The 13,399-nt window shown below is 43.7% G+C and overlaps 1 protein-coding gene across 1 annotated transcript in view; it reads right to left on the bottom strand.

Annotated features, from left to right (window-relative positions):
• Positions 1-2,446: 2,446 nt before the first annotated feature.
• The window catches only part of LOC120915414 (transmembrane protein 26-like), a 44,251-nt gene continuing 33,298 nt past the window's right edge, over positions 2,447-13,399 (bottom strand). The window contains exons 3-4 of the mRNA XM_040325894.1: positions 5,901-6,024; positions 2,447-3,254 (exon numbers count right to left, since the gene is read on the bottom strand). Coding sequence (XP_040181828.1) covers positions 2,646-3,254; positions 5,901-6,024 — 733 coding nt within the window. The 3' untranslated portion in view covers positions 2,447-2,645. The remainder of the gene's footprint in view (positions 3,255-5,900; positions 6,025-13,399) is intronic.

The following is a 13,399-nucleotide window of genomic DNA, read 5'->3' as shown; positions in this document are numbered from 1 at the left end:
AGAACTGCTAATTGATTGGATTAGTCAAGCATATGCTCAACCAAACTTCAGTTACCTAAAAGGTAAAATAAACATAATACTTTACCAGGACTTAAAGGGTCACTAAAGGAATTTTTTTTTTTAGCTAAATAGCTTCCTTTACCTTGCTGCAGTCCTGGTTTCATGTGCTCATGGTTCGTTTTTGCTTTGATGTTGCTGTAAATTCTCTCTGTTCTGGACACTTCCTGGTTGCCTGTTTCCTGATAACCACAGTACTGGGAGATTTCTCACGGTGGTCACTAATCAAGGAGCTGTGTGTAAAACGAAACTGGATTGGTGCTGAGGAGTTTTAGACAAAGTATCACTGCTCTCTATTGGCTGACTGCCCTCTAGTGGCTCTCTGTACATCAGAGAACCAGCAAACAACAGCAAAAACAAAACTACACTGCAGGCACATTATATGATTGTTTTTTTATCTATTTTTAATCATTTTTAAAAGGAATCAGTTAACTATTATGTCTCTGTGCCCTGTAAACAGTCATTTCAGCTAAAATTTTTTTTTCCTTTAGTGACCCTTTAAGAATTCTGTCATTTTGAGAAGCATCAAGTGAGGGGATGAGTCCCAAGGGACTAATTCCAACCTCCTACATCTTTCCGCCTTTCAAGATCTTCCAGTCTCTCTCCTTCCAAGATTCCTCCGAGATCCTTAGCCTAGCATCTCCTTGCATTCCAGAAATTAGAATTTAGTATCTCTCTATCTGCTATGGGTAGATACTTTTATCCCACTCAAAAAGTTTGTGTGTGTGTCATTACTATGTAATTGGTGAAGTAAGATGACGAGCTGTTCCCATGTTACCATGACAACCGTCTGGTGGCCATATTGAATTCTTACTATTTTTGCCTCTAGAGGCAGTGTTGTATAAGAAATGACTTCTAATGTTATTTTCATGACCTGCTGACCTTGGCTTAGTAAAACACCATTAATTGTCTAATGGTTGACAATCGTGTCAATTTCCCTAGCCATCTCGTCTCCTGTTTAAATATATGTATGGGAGAAACTCTACCCCACACAATTAGCTGGGGTTGTAAATTCCATGAAAATTAAGTCATGATTCTAACGATAAGCATAACAGTTATTAACTGCTTGCCGACCAGCCGCCACAGTTATACTGGCTAAATCTCCTAAATGTACCTTGTAATGGTACATATAGGAGGCATTCTAATTTGTTGGCGCTGTGACATGGACAAAGCAGACCAATCAGAACCCGCCTAGCCCATCCTGTCGGCGCTGGAGAAGAGGAGAGAAAGCTGCAGGGATTTCAAATCCCTGGATCAGAAAAGCTGCGACTCGATCTCTTACAGCGGCTGATCGCGGGACTCAGGTACCGCATAACCGGGGGGGATGGGGAGGGGGTCCAGTGAAAGTTCACCTTACATAATTTCTGTGAAGGTAAACGTATCCTTTAAGTCTGCTGCTCCAAAGTGAATAAAAAGATGCACCGACCACCTCCTTAGGCCCCGTACACACGACCAAACATGTATGCTGAAACTGGTCCGCGGGCCAGTTTCAGCATACATGTTCGGTCGTGTGTAGGCGCGAGCGGGCCGAATTCCAGCAAACATTTGCCCGCCGGGCCTTTTCCCAGCAGACAAATATTCCTGGACATGTTTTAAAACCGTCCGCTGGAATCCTGCCCGCTCGGACATGTACGGTCGTCAGTACAGACCTACCGTACATGTCCGAGCGCCCGCCATCCCTCGCATGCGTCGAATGACTTTGACGCATGCGTGGAAGCCTTTAAATGGCAGGCCCGCCCACGTCGCCGCGTCATCGCCGCGTCATCGTCGCGGCGACAACGCGGACACGCCCCGCGTAGTGTTTACGCGCGGACTTCTGTACGATGGTTAGTACAACCATCGAACAGAAGCCCTCTGGCAGGCATGTACGGTGAAAACGGTCCGACGGACCGCTTTCATCGTACATGTTTGCTCGTGTGTACCGAGCCTTAGGCCTCTTGCACACTGCAGCTTGAAAAAGCTCAGTACAGCATTTTTTTTACTGATCTAAAATGCAGCCCATTGTCTACAATGTGCCTGTACACACGGGCGACTAAATGAGCCATGTGTATTCTTGATTAAAATAAAAAATAGAAAAATCTGTCTCCACAGTCAGTATAATACACTGCTGTACGCAAATACGTGCATATGAGCATAAATGCTTATAGATTTTCCCTAGGAATGTGCATGTGCACAAATGCATGAACGTGCGCAAAACAAACGCTTGGAACATGCAGAAAAGCCAATGCTCAAACCAGTACTGTGTGCAAGAGGCCTTATTGTGTTTCTGAAGTAAAAATCTTTCTCATATCGGTAAAAATCTGTCTCATCTGCAGTGTTAATTTTGTTTTATACCTGTGCTAACCTGTCCCAATTGATTGCCTAGTACTAAAAGCACAGGGGTCACAAATATCGATAAATACCATTTATTCTGTTTACTTCAAAGGCTTTGGAAAATAAGGGGCAGCTTGATTTGAGTCCAGTTCTGTTGCTAGTGCTTGATACAAGTCCCCCCACTGACGCTCATGCATTAATGCACTATTAAACTAGCTAGGGGCAATAAACTGAAATTAGCTCATGGCTTAAGATATGAACGAATCAATCACTGATTACGTAATCTCGGTTTCAGCATTATCTGTTTGGTTAGTTACAGCAGTATGTTGAAGTGTTTTCCTTTTACACCTATCCTTGCCCAGAAACATTGCAACTCTGTAGATTTCAATTATAACTGTCAAAGCATTTTTACAAATAAAAAAGGTCATGGAGTCATTAAAAACTCCCTCTGCAGTGGCCAAATAAACTCTGTAAACAAGAAACGGTCCATCTTGCATCCCAATGGTGACGATAACGCTCCACACTTCATTTGAGCAGCATGAGGGCAAGCTGGGTCTCTTTCGGTCAGTTGTTGAATGCGACTGGCTTGTTGTTTGAGATGTTGGTGATGCTGTCTGAGTGAGTACTATTGTGAATTGCAGGATTGCCCAGGAAAAAAGACACAAACCAACAATAGTTACAGACTTGTTAGTGTTAATTTTTGTCTCCTTGATTAGTTGTAAAACATCAAGTATGTCTGCCCCCAGCGCAATATAAGTCAAGAGAAGCTGACAGAGCTGGTCTCTGCTCAGGTGACCTTTTGGCATCAACCAGCGTCCTATGACCAGGACCAAAATCAGTAGCTCCTCCATGGCTTGAAACTCATTTGAATATTCATTGTAGACCTGAAAGAGAGCAGAACGGTAGTTTTTAGTTTGGGGAAAAAATATTTCTATATGTGTGACTCTGAACTAAGAAAGCTAAAGTTGTTTCACTTTTCAAACCAAAGCTGCTGTTAAATGTACTTTGTTTTATAGATATTGGGTAGGGATTGAGTTTCCATACGATATTTAAACTTTTAAAGGGTATCTAAGGCTAAAACATTTTTGTTGTTGTTGGTTTAAAATAGAAAAGGGAAGGGTTACCCCTGGTAATTTTTTTTTTGCATTTAGTGTATCATTGGGTTGATTTTTCTTAACTTTATGTCTTGAGACACAAGAAGTGAGAGGAGAGCTCTCCAAAGTAATAGTCTCTTAGAAAATTGTCACCATTAAAATTTCCCTCATCATCCCTCGTACACATGACCAGTTTTCCTGGCAGGAAAACTGCCATGAGAGCTTTTGGCCGGGAATCCCGGCAGTGTGTATGCTCCATCGCAGTTTTCCCAACAGGAAAACTGCAAAAAAGAGAACAAGTTTTCTTTTTTCCCGCCAGAATTCCCGGCGGACCTTTTACCGTCGGGAAAACCGGCCGTGTGTATGCTTTTCCGAAGGGAAAAAACACGCATGCTCAGAATCAAGTATGAGACAGGAGCGCTCGTTCTGGTAAAACTAGCATTCGTAATGGAGATAGTACATTCGTCACACTGTAACGGACTGAAAAGCACGAAGACTGAAAAGCGCGAATCGTCTCTCACCAAACTTTTACTAACACGAAGGTCAGCAAAAGCAGCCCAAAGGGTGGCACCGTTTGAATGGAACTTCCCCTTTATAGTCCCGTCGTACGTCGTGTACTTCACCGCGCTTTGGACGGGCGGTATTTGGCCTGAACGTGTGTATGCAGGGCAGGCTTGAGAGGAATCCCATCAGGAAAAACTTTGTTTTTTTTCCTCCTGAGAAAAACAGTTGTGTGTACAGGGCATAAGAATATCTAATATAATCTAAAATTTACAGTTGTCACTGGAAAATGTATTGGATAACTATGCCTGTTCCAGTGACAACTGTAAATTTTTGATTTTCCCTCACATTCAGGGCACATTCAGATCTTGACATCCTAAAGGAGTATTAATGTGTGTTTTGTTAGGGAAGTCCATTCAAGTGAATAGGGTGGCAATGTATATAAAAAAAAAAAAAAAAAAACATTCCTTAAAGCTATTTTCAGACGGAGGTCAGCATGGTAGTCTACTTATTTCTTTCAACACAGATTTCCTTTAATGACTGACAAAAACAACTTTTTCTCAAACAACATCTACTAAGTGTGCTTTCATTGAAATTGTTAGTAAAGCAGCCTTCTTACTATCTCCACTTCAGTGCTGATATTTCTGATACTCAATGCTGATACAAAAGGGATTGTTATGAACATAGGCATATCATTTAGGAAAGGCTCTTAAACCTCCAAAAAAAAAAATTTACTTGCCCTAACTGAACACTGCACCACTACTGCCTTGGACTAAATCCCCCCCCCCCCCCACCACCACCACTGCCTTGGACTAAAACACCACCACCACTGCCACTTCTCTCTGAACCCCCCACCACCACTGCCACTTCTGTCTAAACCCCCCAAAACCACTGCCTCTGACTGAACCCCACCACCACCGCCTCTGTCTAAAACCCCCCACAACCACTGCCTCTGACTGAACCCCCCCCTACACACCACCACTGCTGCCTTTGTCTGATCCCCCCACGGCCACCACCGCTGCCTCTGACTAAACCCCCCACCACTGCCTCTGACTGAACCCCCCCCTACACACCACCACCACCGCCACCTCTGTCTGAACCCCCCCACCACCACCATCACCACTGCCTCTGACTGAACCCCACCACCACCATCACCACTGCCTCTGAACCACCCCCACACCACATCTGCCTGTCTGAACACCCCTCCCCACCACCTCAACCACTGCTTTAGACTAGACCACAAAACATGTTGTCTCAGACTGAACCCCCCACCACCACCCTTGGACTTAACCTCCTGCCACCACCACTGCTGCATGTAAATCTGATTTCCTGATACAGTACATTCAATTTTAGTTTTATTTGTCAAAATAAAATAATGGATGTGGGAGCCTATTGGTGGGCGTGATTTTTCTGGGGGGCAGTAGGGGGCAGCATTTCATTCTTGAACCCAGGCAGCACAATGTCTTGGGCCAGCCCTGGCAGCATTGCTGAAAAAGTTTGGCTTATTGCTATAGGTACAAGCTCATTTACAATTCTGTTTGCTACATATGTTCCAAAATTTTTTGAAGGCCTTTAATGATTAAAAAAGGCAATTATATTATCTATATGCTGCACATATAGTAAATTACCTAAATCCATCAAGTTACACACTTCCTGTAGTGAGCTGACAGTGCTACTCCTGCTGCAATAAAATCCCTTACCAGTAGAGGAGAACGCAGACAGGGCTGACAACACTGCTTAGGATTTCAGTGTGGCAGTCAGATGCAGTGTTTCGTTCACTAAAGGAAGATTGGAGCTCTCCAAATTTTTTACAGATTGACATGTCATTTTCTGCACTTGCAGAATTTTTAAAATCTAGGGAAATGTGCATGTTTTGCAGAGATACAGAGTCATAAAATTGTTAATAATATATGTTTGTAGTTAAAAGATACATACACTGTCCATACACTCATGATGTGTCGTATTGCTTAATCCAATTCTGACTTCTAGGAGACCCAGTTCAATGATAAAAATCGACGGAAGAACGGAACACAGATATATAAACACCATGGGGGAAAACCTAGAACAGAGCAGATGTAGGTCACTTCTGTAGCACAGTTTTAGACCTGCTTACAACCATGTGAGGGTTCTTTTTAAATATAAGGCACTGCTATTAGGTGCAAGCTCATGTTTTTCTACTAAAACATTCCTGTATTTGGGTGGACAGTCCATGGGGCAAGTGGCCTATATTGTGCTTTTGGGACTCCAGCTGAATAGTATTGTAGCCCAGTGTCTGCTGACTGTGTGATCTTCCACCCGCTCGCCCCCTCCCTCCACTGTACAGCGACAGGGTGACTGTGCAGCGTGCTTTCTCTTTCACTCCCACAACTATCCTGCTGGCTGTGAGCAGAGTGGGCTGTGTGAAATATCCCGCTAGTTATTTTCCCTCCAGGCAACAACAGGGCTTGGGAGATGGAGACTGATAACACAGCAGCTGCAAAGGGATATGTAGTCCTGAAGGAGCGCTGCTCATGGGGAAAGAATACAGTTAAAAATTATAACATCCAGGAATCACTGCTGATAAAAGGGAAACAGGGCTTTTCCCTCTAGAGAGATCAGGGTGTTTTGTAAGGGAGAAGCACATTAGGAACCAGGTATAACACAACCAACTTCCAGGGGTACCCCTTTCAGGAGCACTTTGCACACATTCCAGGACACTTTCTTTGATTGGTTATTGCAGAGTTAATGTGAGACTTCCTTTACTGCTATCATATATGTAGCACTGACCCCCGAAGGAGCTGCTGGTTTGATTTGGGCCTGCACTCTACCAATAAACCCCACTAACTTGGCTCAATCCCCTTGGCACAGCTGTGATGCAATGCAATACAATACAATGTAAGACAGTACAAAATACCTGTATTGTCACCCCAGGATCCACTGACTGCACCTGGTGGGAGAAAACAGTATGCCACAACAACTGGATACTTAACCAGAGATATATTTTACTGTAAAATATGCAAATAAGTGATTACAGTAATTGTGCTGTCATCCCAACATAAGACGACAGCACAATGGATTTCAATAAAAACAATTTGAAAACAGTATACTTTATATATATATACCTGGGAGCTCCCCCTACTTTATAAACTATGCGTGAGATCTCACTTAAAGTACTTAGTCCTGGATCTTCTTTTCTTCGCTAGCTAAAGTGGTTCCTTGTGATTTGTAATCCACAGTTTTGGTGAGTTAAGCTGAAGTGAAAATGCTCCTGGTGTAGCTGTAACAACTATTTTAACATTGCTCGAGACGTCAAAGTAGATAGGCCTCAGTGTCAATTGCTCTGCCCCTTGCCCCTGCGTGTGAAACTTTAACAAACTGTGGGCCGTGACCCGCTCACCCACTGGATCGGGGCTCCGTGTAGTAACTTTGTCCGGTGACTGCAACTTGCTTCTCTGTCAGCTGGGCCAGTCGATCCGTTCAGCTCCGCTGGGTGAATCTGGTCCCCTGATGCTCGGATGAGTGTCTCTGGGTCTCTGCAATACGGCCGCTGTCTCCAAGAAACCTCCCCACAGGTCCTCTCAGGCAGGCCACACGATCCCAAGAGACCTAAAATGCCCTTGTGTTGCCTTGCCTTAATACACTTGTTTTCTTTACCATCCAGTTGCTTTTGGCCTATTTTCTGTGCACTTTTATATAGTGGTAGCATAATAACATTTAAGTCACACAGGTGTGAGCAGTCTTCAACATAAAACCACATGTGCCAGTGGAAACTGAGCAGTTGAAAGAGTGGTGGCAGAACAGAGAACCCATCATATCAAGCGGATCCTACGGGGATAAGCACTACAAGTGGGGGCTCGTCCATCTCACTCTATCCAAAATGATAGAAAATGTTTTGTCTTTATACAAACTTTAATATCCAATATAAGGAATGTTATGCAGTATCAGGTGTTATCTCTGGATAAAGGATTGTGTCATGTTAACATGCCACCCTACCTCCTTCAAGGATATTTTATGACAAAACCCTTGAATTAATTTAAGTGCAATGCCACTATCGGTGTTGTGTGAATGTATTTTGTACCTTGTTTCCTTGGAATTTACTTTCCAAATCTTATGTAAATCGTGCCAAGGGCTACAAGAGCTGATCAGGCTCTGCTGAAGTGCACATGAGGACAGAGAAAATAGAGTGATGATTCATCTTTGTACTGACAGTTCTCAGCTTTGGTATTTTACTGAAAAAGTGTAAATTGTGCAGCTCCCTTAACTGTCTCTGTTATAATCTGTCCCTATCATTAGGCAACCCTTTGAAATTAACCCACACACTTCTCTAGCGCTACCCCCAGAAAAAACTCTAAATTGTTTTGTGATTTCTCTGTACACCTCAAGATGACACACCTCACTCACCTAACACTTATCAACAAACTTTAGGTATTTCAAATAATTAATTGAGCCAAGCATAGCCTCAAAGTAGAGAGGATTAGCAAGTGTACATATACAAACAACACAAACAATTAATAAGCCAAAAATGTTGCTCTGAGAGATCTGGTCAAACACCTGCAATATTCTGAATAACATTTACTTAGCCACAGTATATAAAAACAGCCCTAAAATGCTATAACAGTTCCTGTTTAGTCACACTGGCCAGTGAATGATATAAAAAAAATGTTGGGCGGCAAGGTTGCCAGCGCACAAAACGTTAACTTGTGCAACCAAAGACCTCATTTAGGCATGCGGTTGGGAGCCACCCCCCTAAGCTGCAATAGGCAACGGATAAGGGTGTTTGCATGCCAAAGTCACAATGCTTTGCTTGGCAAAGTTTACTTGACATGTAGCGATCGGCAGGTGGCAAGCAACATTTAAGTAAATGGGGAAGTACCTCAAGCAGCCACTGTTTCATTGTGTTTGTCAGCAGAAATGGGGTTAAAACAGGTGGCAAGGAGCCTCTGGAGCGCAATACGAATGTGGATTGGGCTTCAGAGGAAAGTGGGATTTGGATGCGTCAAAGACTCTGATTCAGTAAAAGTCAAGCTCAAGTCATACAGGGATAGAAGTTGTGATCGCTATCTTTCAATCCTACTGAGACAGTACCTCCTTTACTTCCCTCTGTGGTGGGAGTGCTAAGACAGTCCCTCCTTGACATTGGGTTAATTAGTGGAGTACCCATCGGGCTTGATCCCCTGATACTTCTTTTGTGTGTGACGGATAATCTGCCCACAAATACACATACAAAACTGTTTATTTTCTACTGCGCATATTACGCGAGGAAAGCTATTTTGCTTAATTGGAAGATGTCTGAGCTGCCCCGGATCTCTGCATGGAGAAAACTGGTAAATGATGCACTCCCACTATATAAGCTTACATACATAGGTCGCAACTGCCCTACAAAGTTTCAGAAAATATGGTTGACATGGGTGGAGCCTCGACGCCTCATGGTATAGTTTGTGGATTGGGGTCTTGTTGCCGGTTCCTTTCCCCCACCCCCCAGATGCCTACTGCCCTGTGCTACATTTCATCCCCCCCCAGGTCGAGTGGGTGGCTGGGAAGTCCTGACATATATGTGTATACATTCGTGCCCTGAGTTTAAAACTCATATTTTTATTTGATTTACTCTGTCTATTGATGTACCTCCTGGCTATCAGATGATCCAATTGTTTTCTGTTAGTTGATGCGTTCTACTTTCATGTACTGTCTACAGCTCTTCACATGTACAATGGTACTCTTTTTTTTCTTCTAATAAATATCCTTCTGTTAAAAAAAAAAGACCCTCCTTTCCCTCCTTCTGTGGTGGGAGTGCTATGACAGTCCCTCCTTCCCCTCCTTCTATGGTGGGAGTGCTCCCTAGTACACTCTGATCAAGCCAGGTATCCAAATCACACCTCACACCTCACACTACATGATGAGCAGTCTCTTCTGATTATGGACAGCTATGACAGAGTTCTGTTCAGCCAGCAGCAGCAGCCCAGTCTTTTTCCTATACACCTACTTGCCTCCAGCCATTCCTCTCTCACAAACTAGCTTGCAGCAGTAGTAACCATTAACAACCAATGGTCCTCACCTGATGGTCAGGGGTATGCTGATGGACACAGTCTTTTGCCACAAACGGCAAGTGAAACACTGAACCCCAGTATGGGCTCTCAGGATCCAGGTGCCCTCACATGTAGCACAGAATATGATGGCAGCAGCAGTCTCTGATCAGCACTCTTCTCTTAAGCAGCACATATAAGATAGCGCCTGCAAACTCTGGCCACACACCACTGTTTCCAAGTTAAAGGGGTTGTAAAGGTACATGTTTCTTCACCTTAATGCATTCTATGCATTATGGTGAAAAAGCATCCGACGATTAGCGGCCCCCCACCCCCCCTCCTTTTACTTACCTGAGCCCTTGAAAAAGTCGTAAACGGGCTTCTCTGCTCTTCTCGGCCCATTCATTGGATGATTGATAGCAGCGCAGCCATTGGCTCCCGCTGCTGTCAATCAAATCAATGACGCAGCATCCCGGGGGCGGGGCCGAGTGATACAGTCGATCACTGGAGCGTGACTGCAAGCTAACCCCCTTGGGAGAGCGCTTCCCAGAAGGGGGTTAGCTCTTGCGGGAAGGAGCCGAGACAGCCACCGAGGGACCCCAGAAGACGAGGATCGGGGCCACTATGCCAAACGAGCTGCACAGTGGAGGTAAGTATATGTTTGTTATTTGAAAAAAGGAACCCTTGGCTTTGATGCCAAATCATCAGAGGCCCTGTCCTCCCATCAGAGCAGATTTGGTGTAAAGGTATGCCAGACAGTTTCTTGCAGATGATTTATTGTTGAGACCTCCACCAGTCAGCTAACTTGTGCTTTTCAGGAGGTCCCAAATTTCTTAGCAACATCTTGTCTCCAGGCTGTAAGTCATGTGCTCGAACTCTCAGATCATAACTTCCCTTAATCCTGCTGAATTCTGGCATCATAAACTTAGAAAGATTTCTCATAGACTATCTTTAGGTTCTCATGGAGCCTGTCCACATAGCCTCTGTGAGTTGTAGCTGTTGTTCTGTCTAGGGAGGTGCCAAAGGCCAAATCCACTAGCAGACAAGCTTCTCTCCCAAACATAAGCCTATAAGGGGAATATCCAGTCGCATCGTTCTCAGTACTATTGTAGGCATGCACCCCAGTGGAGTTGTGTCTGCACCGATACAGTTTTCTTTATGAAGGAAGGGTCCCCAACATGTCAAGATTAAACCTCTCAGGTTGTGGCTCTCCTTGAGGGTGGTTGTTCTTGACTTCTTAATGCCCAGCAGATCAAACAGCAGTTTGATGAGCCTGCTCTTAAAATCTGTTCCTTGATCACAGTTTATTCTCTGGGGTGCTCCATGGTGAACAGAAAACTCTTCCGCTAATAATTTGGTGATTGCAGCAGCTTATTGATATCGTATTGGAAATGCTTGGACATACAGTAACAAGTAAAATGATCAGTCAATATCAGTACAGTCGTGTCGGGATCAATACTCAAAAAAACAATGCACAACAAATCCATGGGACATTGACTCTGGAGATAGCACATTGGGACAGCTCTGGAGAGCAGAGTCTCTGTCTGGATGCAGTGGAGACAGGAGTTAAAATAGCTCTCAACTTAGGTCCACATATAAGGTCAGTGGAAATAATTTCTAACTAACTTGAATGTTCTGTCAGGTACCAAATCTCCATGTAACACATACAGCACTGTCCCCATATGTATATTGGGGATGAAGGAGGTGGAGGTGTTGGTGGAGGGCTTTACCCGAATTTGAAGAGTAATTTTCTCATTTGGACTAAGGGGAGCTCTCTAAAAGCAATTGGGACTAGCAGAGGTCACTGTTGCACTAATAATAAATATGATCAGAAGATGACAAAGCCACAGATGTTTAGCAAGTCCAGTACATCTTTATTTGCCATGCTAAAAAGTCACAGGAGTAGCCAACGTGTTGTGCAGGCTAACCAGTCCTCCTTCATTATGGACTTGCAGCGTTAGAAAAAGGTTAAATTCAACACCTGATCAGTATGAATTGCTTAAAGTGTTACTAAACCCAGGACCCTACATTCACTATATCTGGTCTCCCACAGTACACAGAACATGGAAATGCAATTATTTTAGTAAAAATAAACGGCTAGATTCATTTTTTCATCAGCAGAATATAGGGCCAAATTCTCAAAAGAGATACGCAGGCGGAACTGCTGTTCAGCCTGCGTATCTCTGTGCCTAACTTTGGAAAGATCCTCAAAAGGATTTTTCCAAAGTTAGGCAGAAGATCTGACATCTGTAAGACACTTACACTGTCAGATCTTAGGATGCAGTACCGCATCCGCCGCTGGGGGCATTTCTCATTGAAATGCCGCTTTGCGTATGCAAATGAGGACTTAAGCAGATCCACAAAGCTTTTAAGCATTGTGGTTTCTGCGTAAGTTCCGATTTGCTTGCGCAAAATTAGGGCTGGTTTTACAATGTGGAAAGTTAGTCCACCATGTAAAACCAGACCTTTTTTTCGATCGCCGCGTTTTTTTTTTAAATTTGAATTTTTTTTCCCGGCGCGTATTTTTTTTTTCACCCGTCGCAACTTTATTGTCCCGTCGCAATCCACAAAGCCCGGCGTAAATTACGTTCGCGCGCTGCACGTCGGGAAAATTACGTCACACGCATTCGCAGTACGGCCGGCGCGGGAGCGCGCCTCATTTAAATAGTAATCGCCCCCCGGAGAGGAGGACCGCCTTGCGACGGAGGCGTTCTTGGTAAAGCTTGTAGAAGGAGTTTTCGTACTGCACAGAGCTGTCCTATCATGATCCAGGACCCCTGAACTTCTGTCTAGACAGTGCTGATAGGCCTTGTGCTGATCACATGCACCCTCCTAAGAGAAAAAAAAACTCCCTAGCAATACACACCAAACTGAGCATGTGCAGCCTGACTCCAAAGACTTTGTACTATCCAGACATGTTCTGGAGTCAGTGGAAGAAGAGGAGGAACTGTGCATACATGATCACACAGCCTTTATACACAATGCAGAGGATTAACCCCTTAGGTTCCACAGTGAGTATAACAAGCATGTGTTACAGTATATACAGACTGATTTTACTGTTGTTTAGTAACACTTTAAAATAATCTTTCAGCCTGCATAGGAAGGTTCTCTTGGGTTTCCGGTCAAACAGTCTCTGGTGCTCTAATTTTTTTAAATCACTTTGGTTTGATATTTGTTTTATCACATTTAATATGATGTTGTTTTCAACAAACTGTTCTTCCGCCATGGAGGTCAAGATTTTTGTATTGTGTTGCAGGGGTGCGTCGATCAGAAAATTGTCTGCACAGAATTACAAAACAGCTATTTTACATATATTTTTATCTGTGTTTACCTGCTTGTTTGGAGTTCTGTTTCAAATTTAAAGTGAACATATTGCTTTGCCCACCAACGACAATATACAGGTTAATTTTAATCTCAACTTCCTACAGAAATAAA

The sequence above is a fragment of the Rana temporaria genome, chromosome 10 (assembly GCF_905171775.1).
Source record: "Rana temporaria chromosome 10, aRanTem1.1, whole genome shotgun sequence".
Lineage (NCBI taxonomy): Eukaryota > Metazoa > Chordata > Amphibia > Anura > Ranidae > Rana > Rana temporaria.
This window is presented reverse-complemented; position numbering and strand designations above follow the sequence as displayed.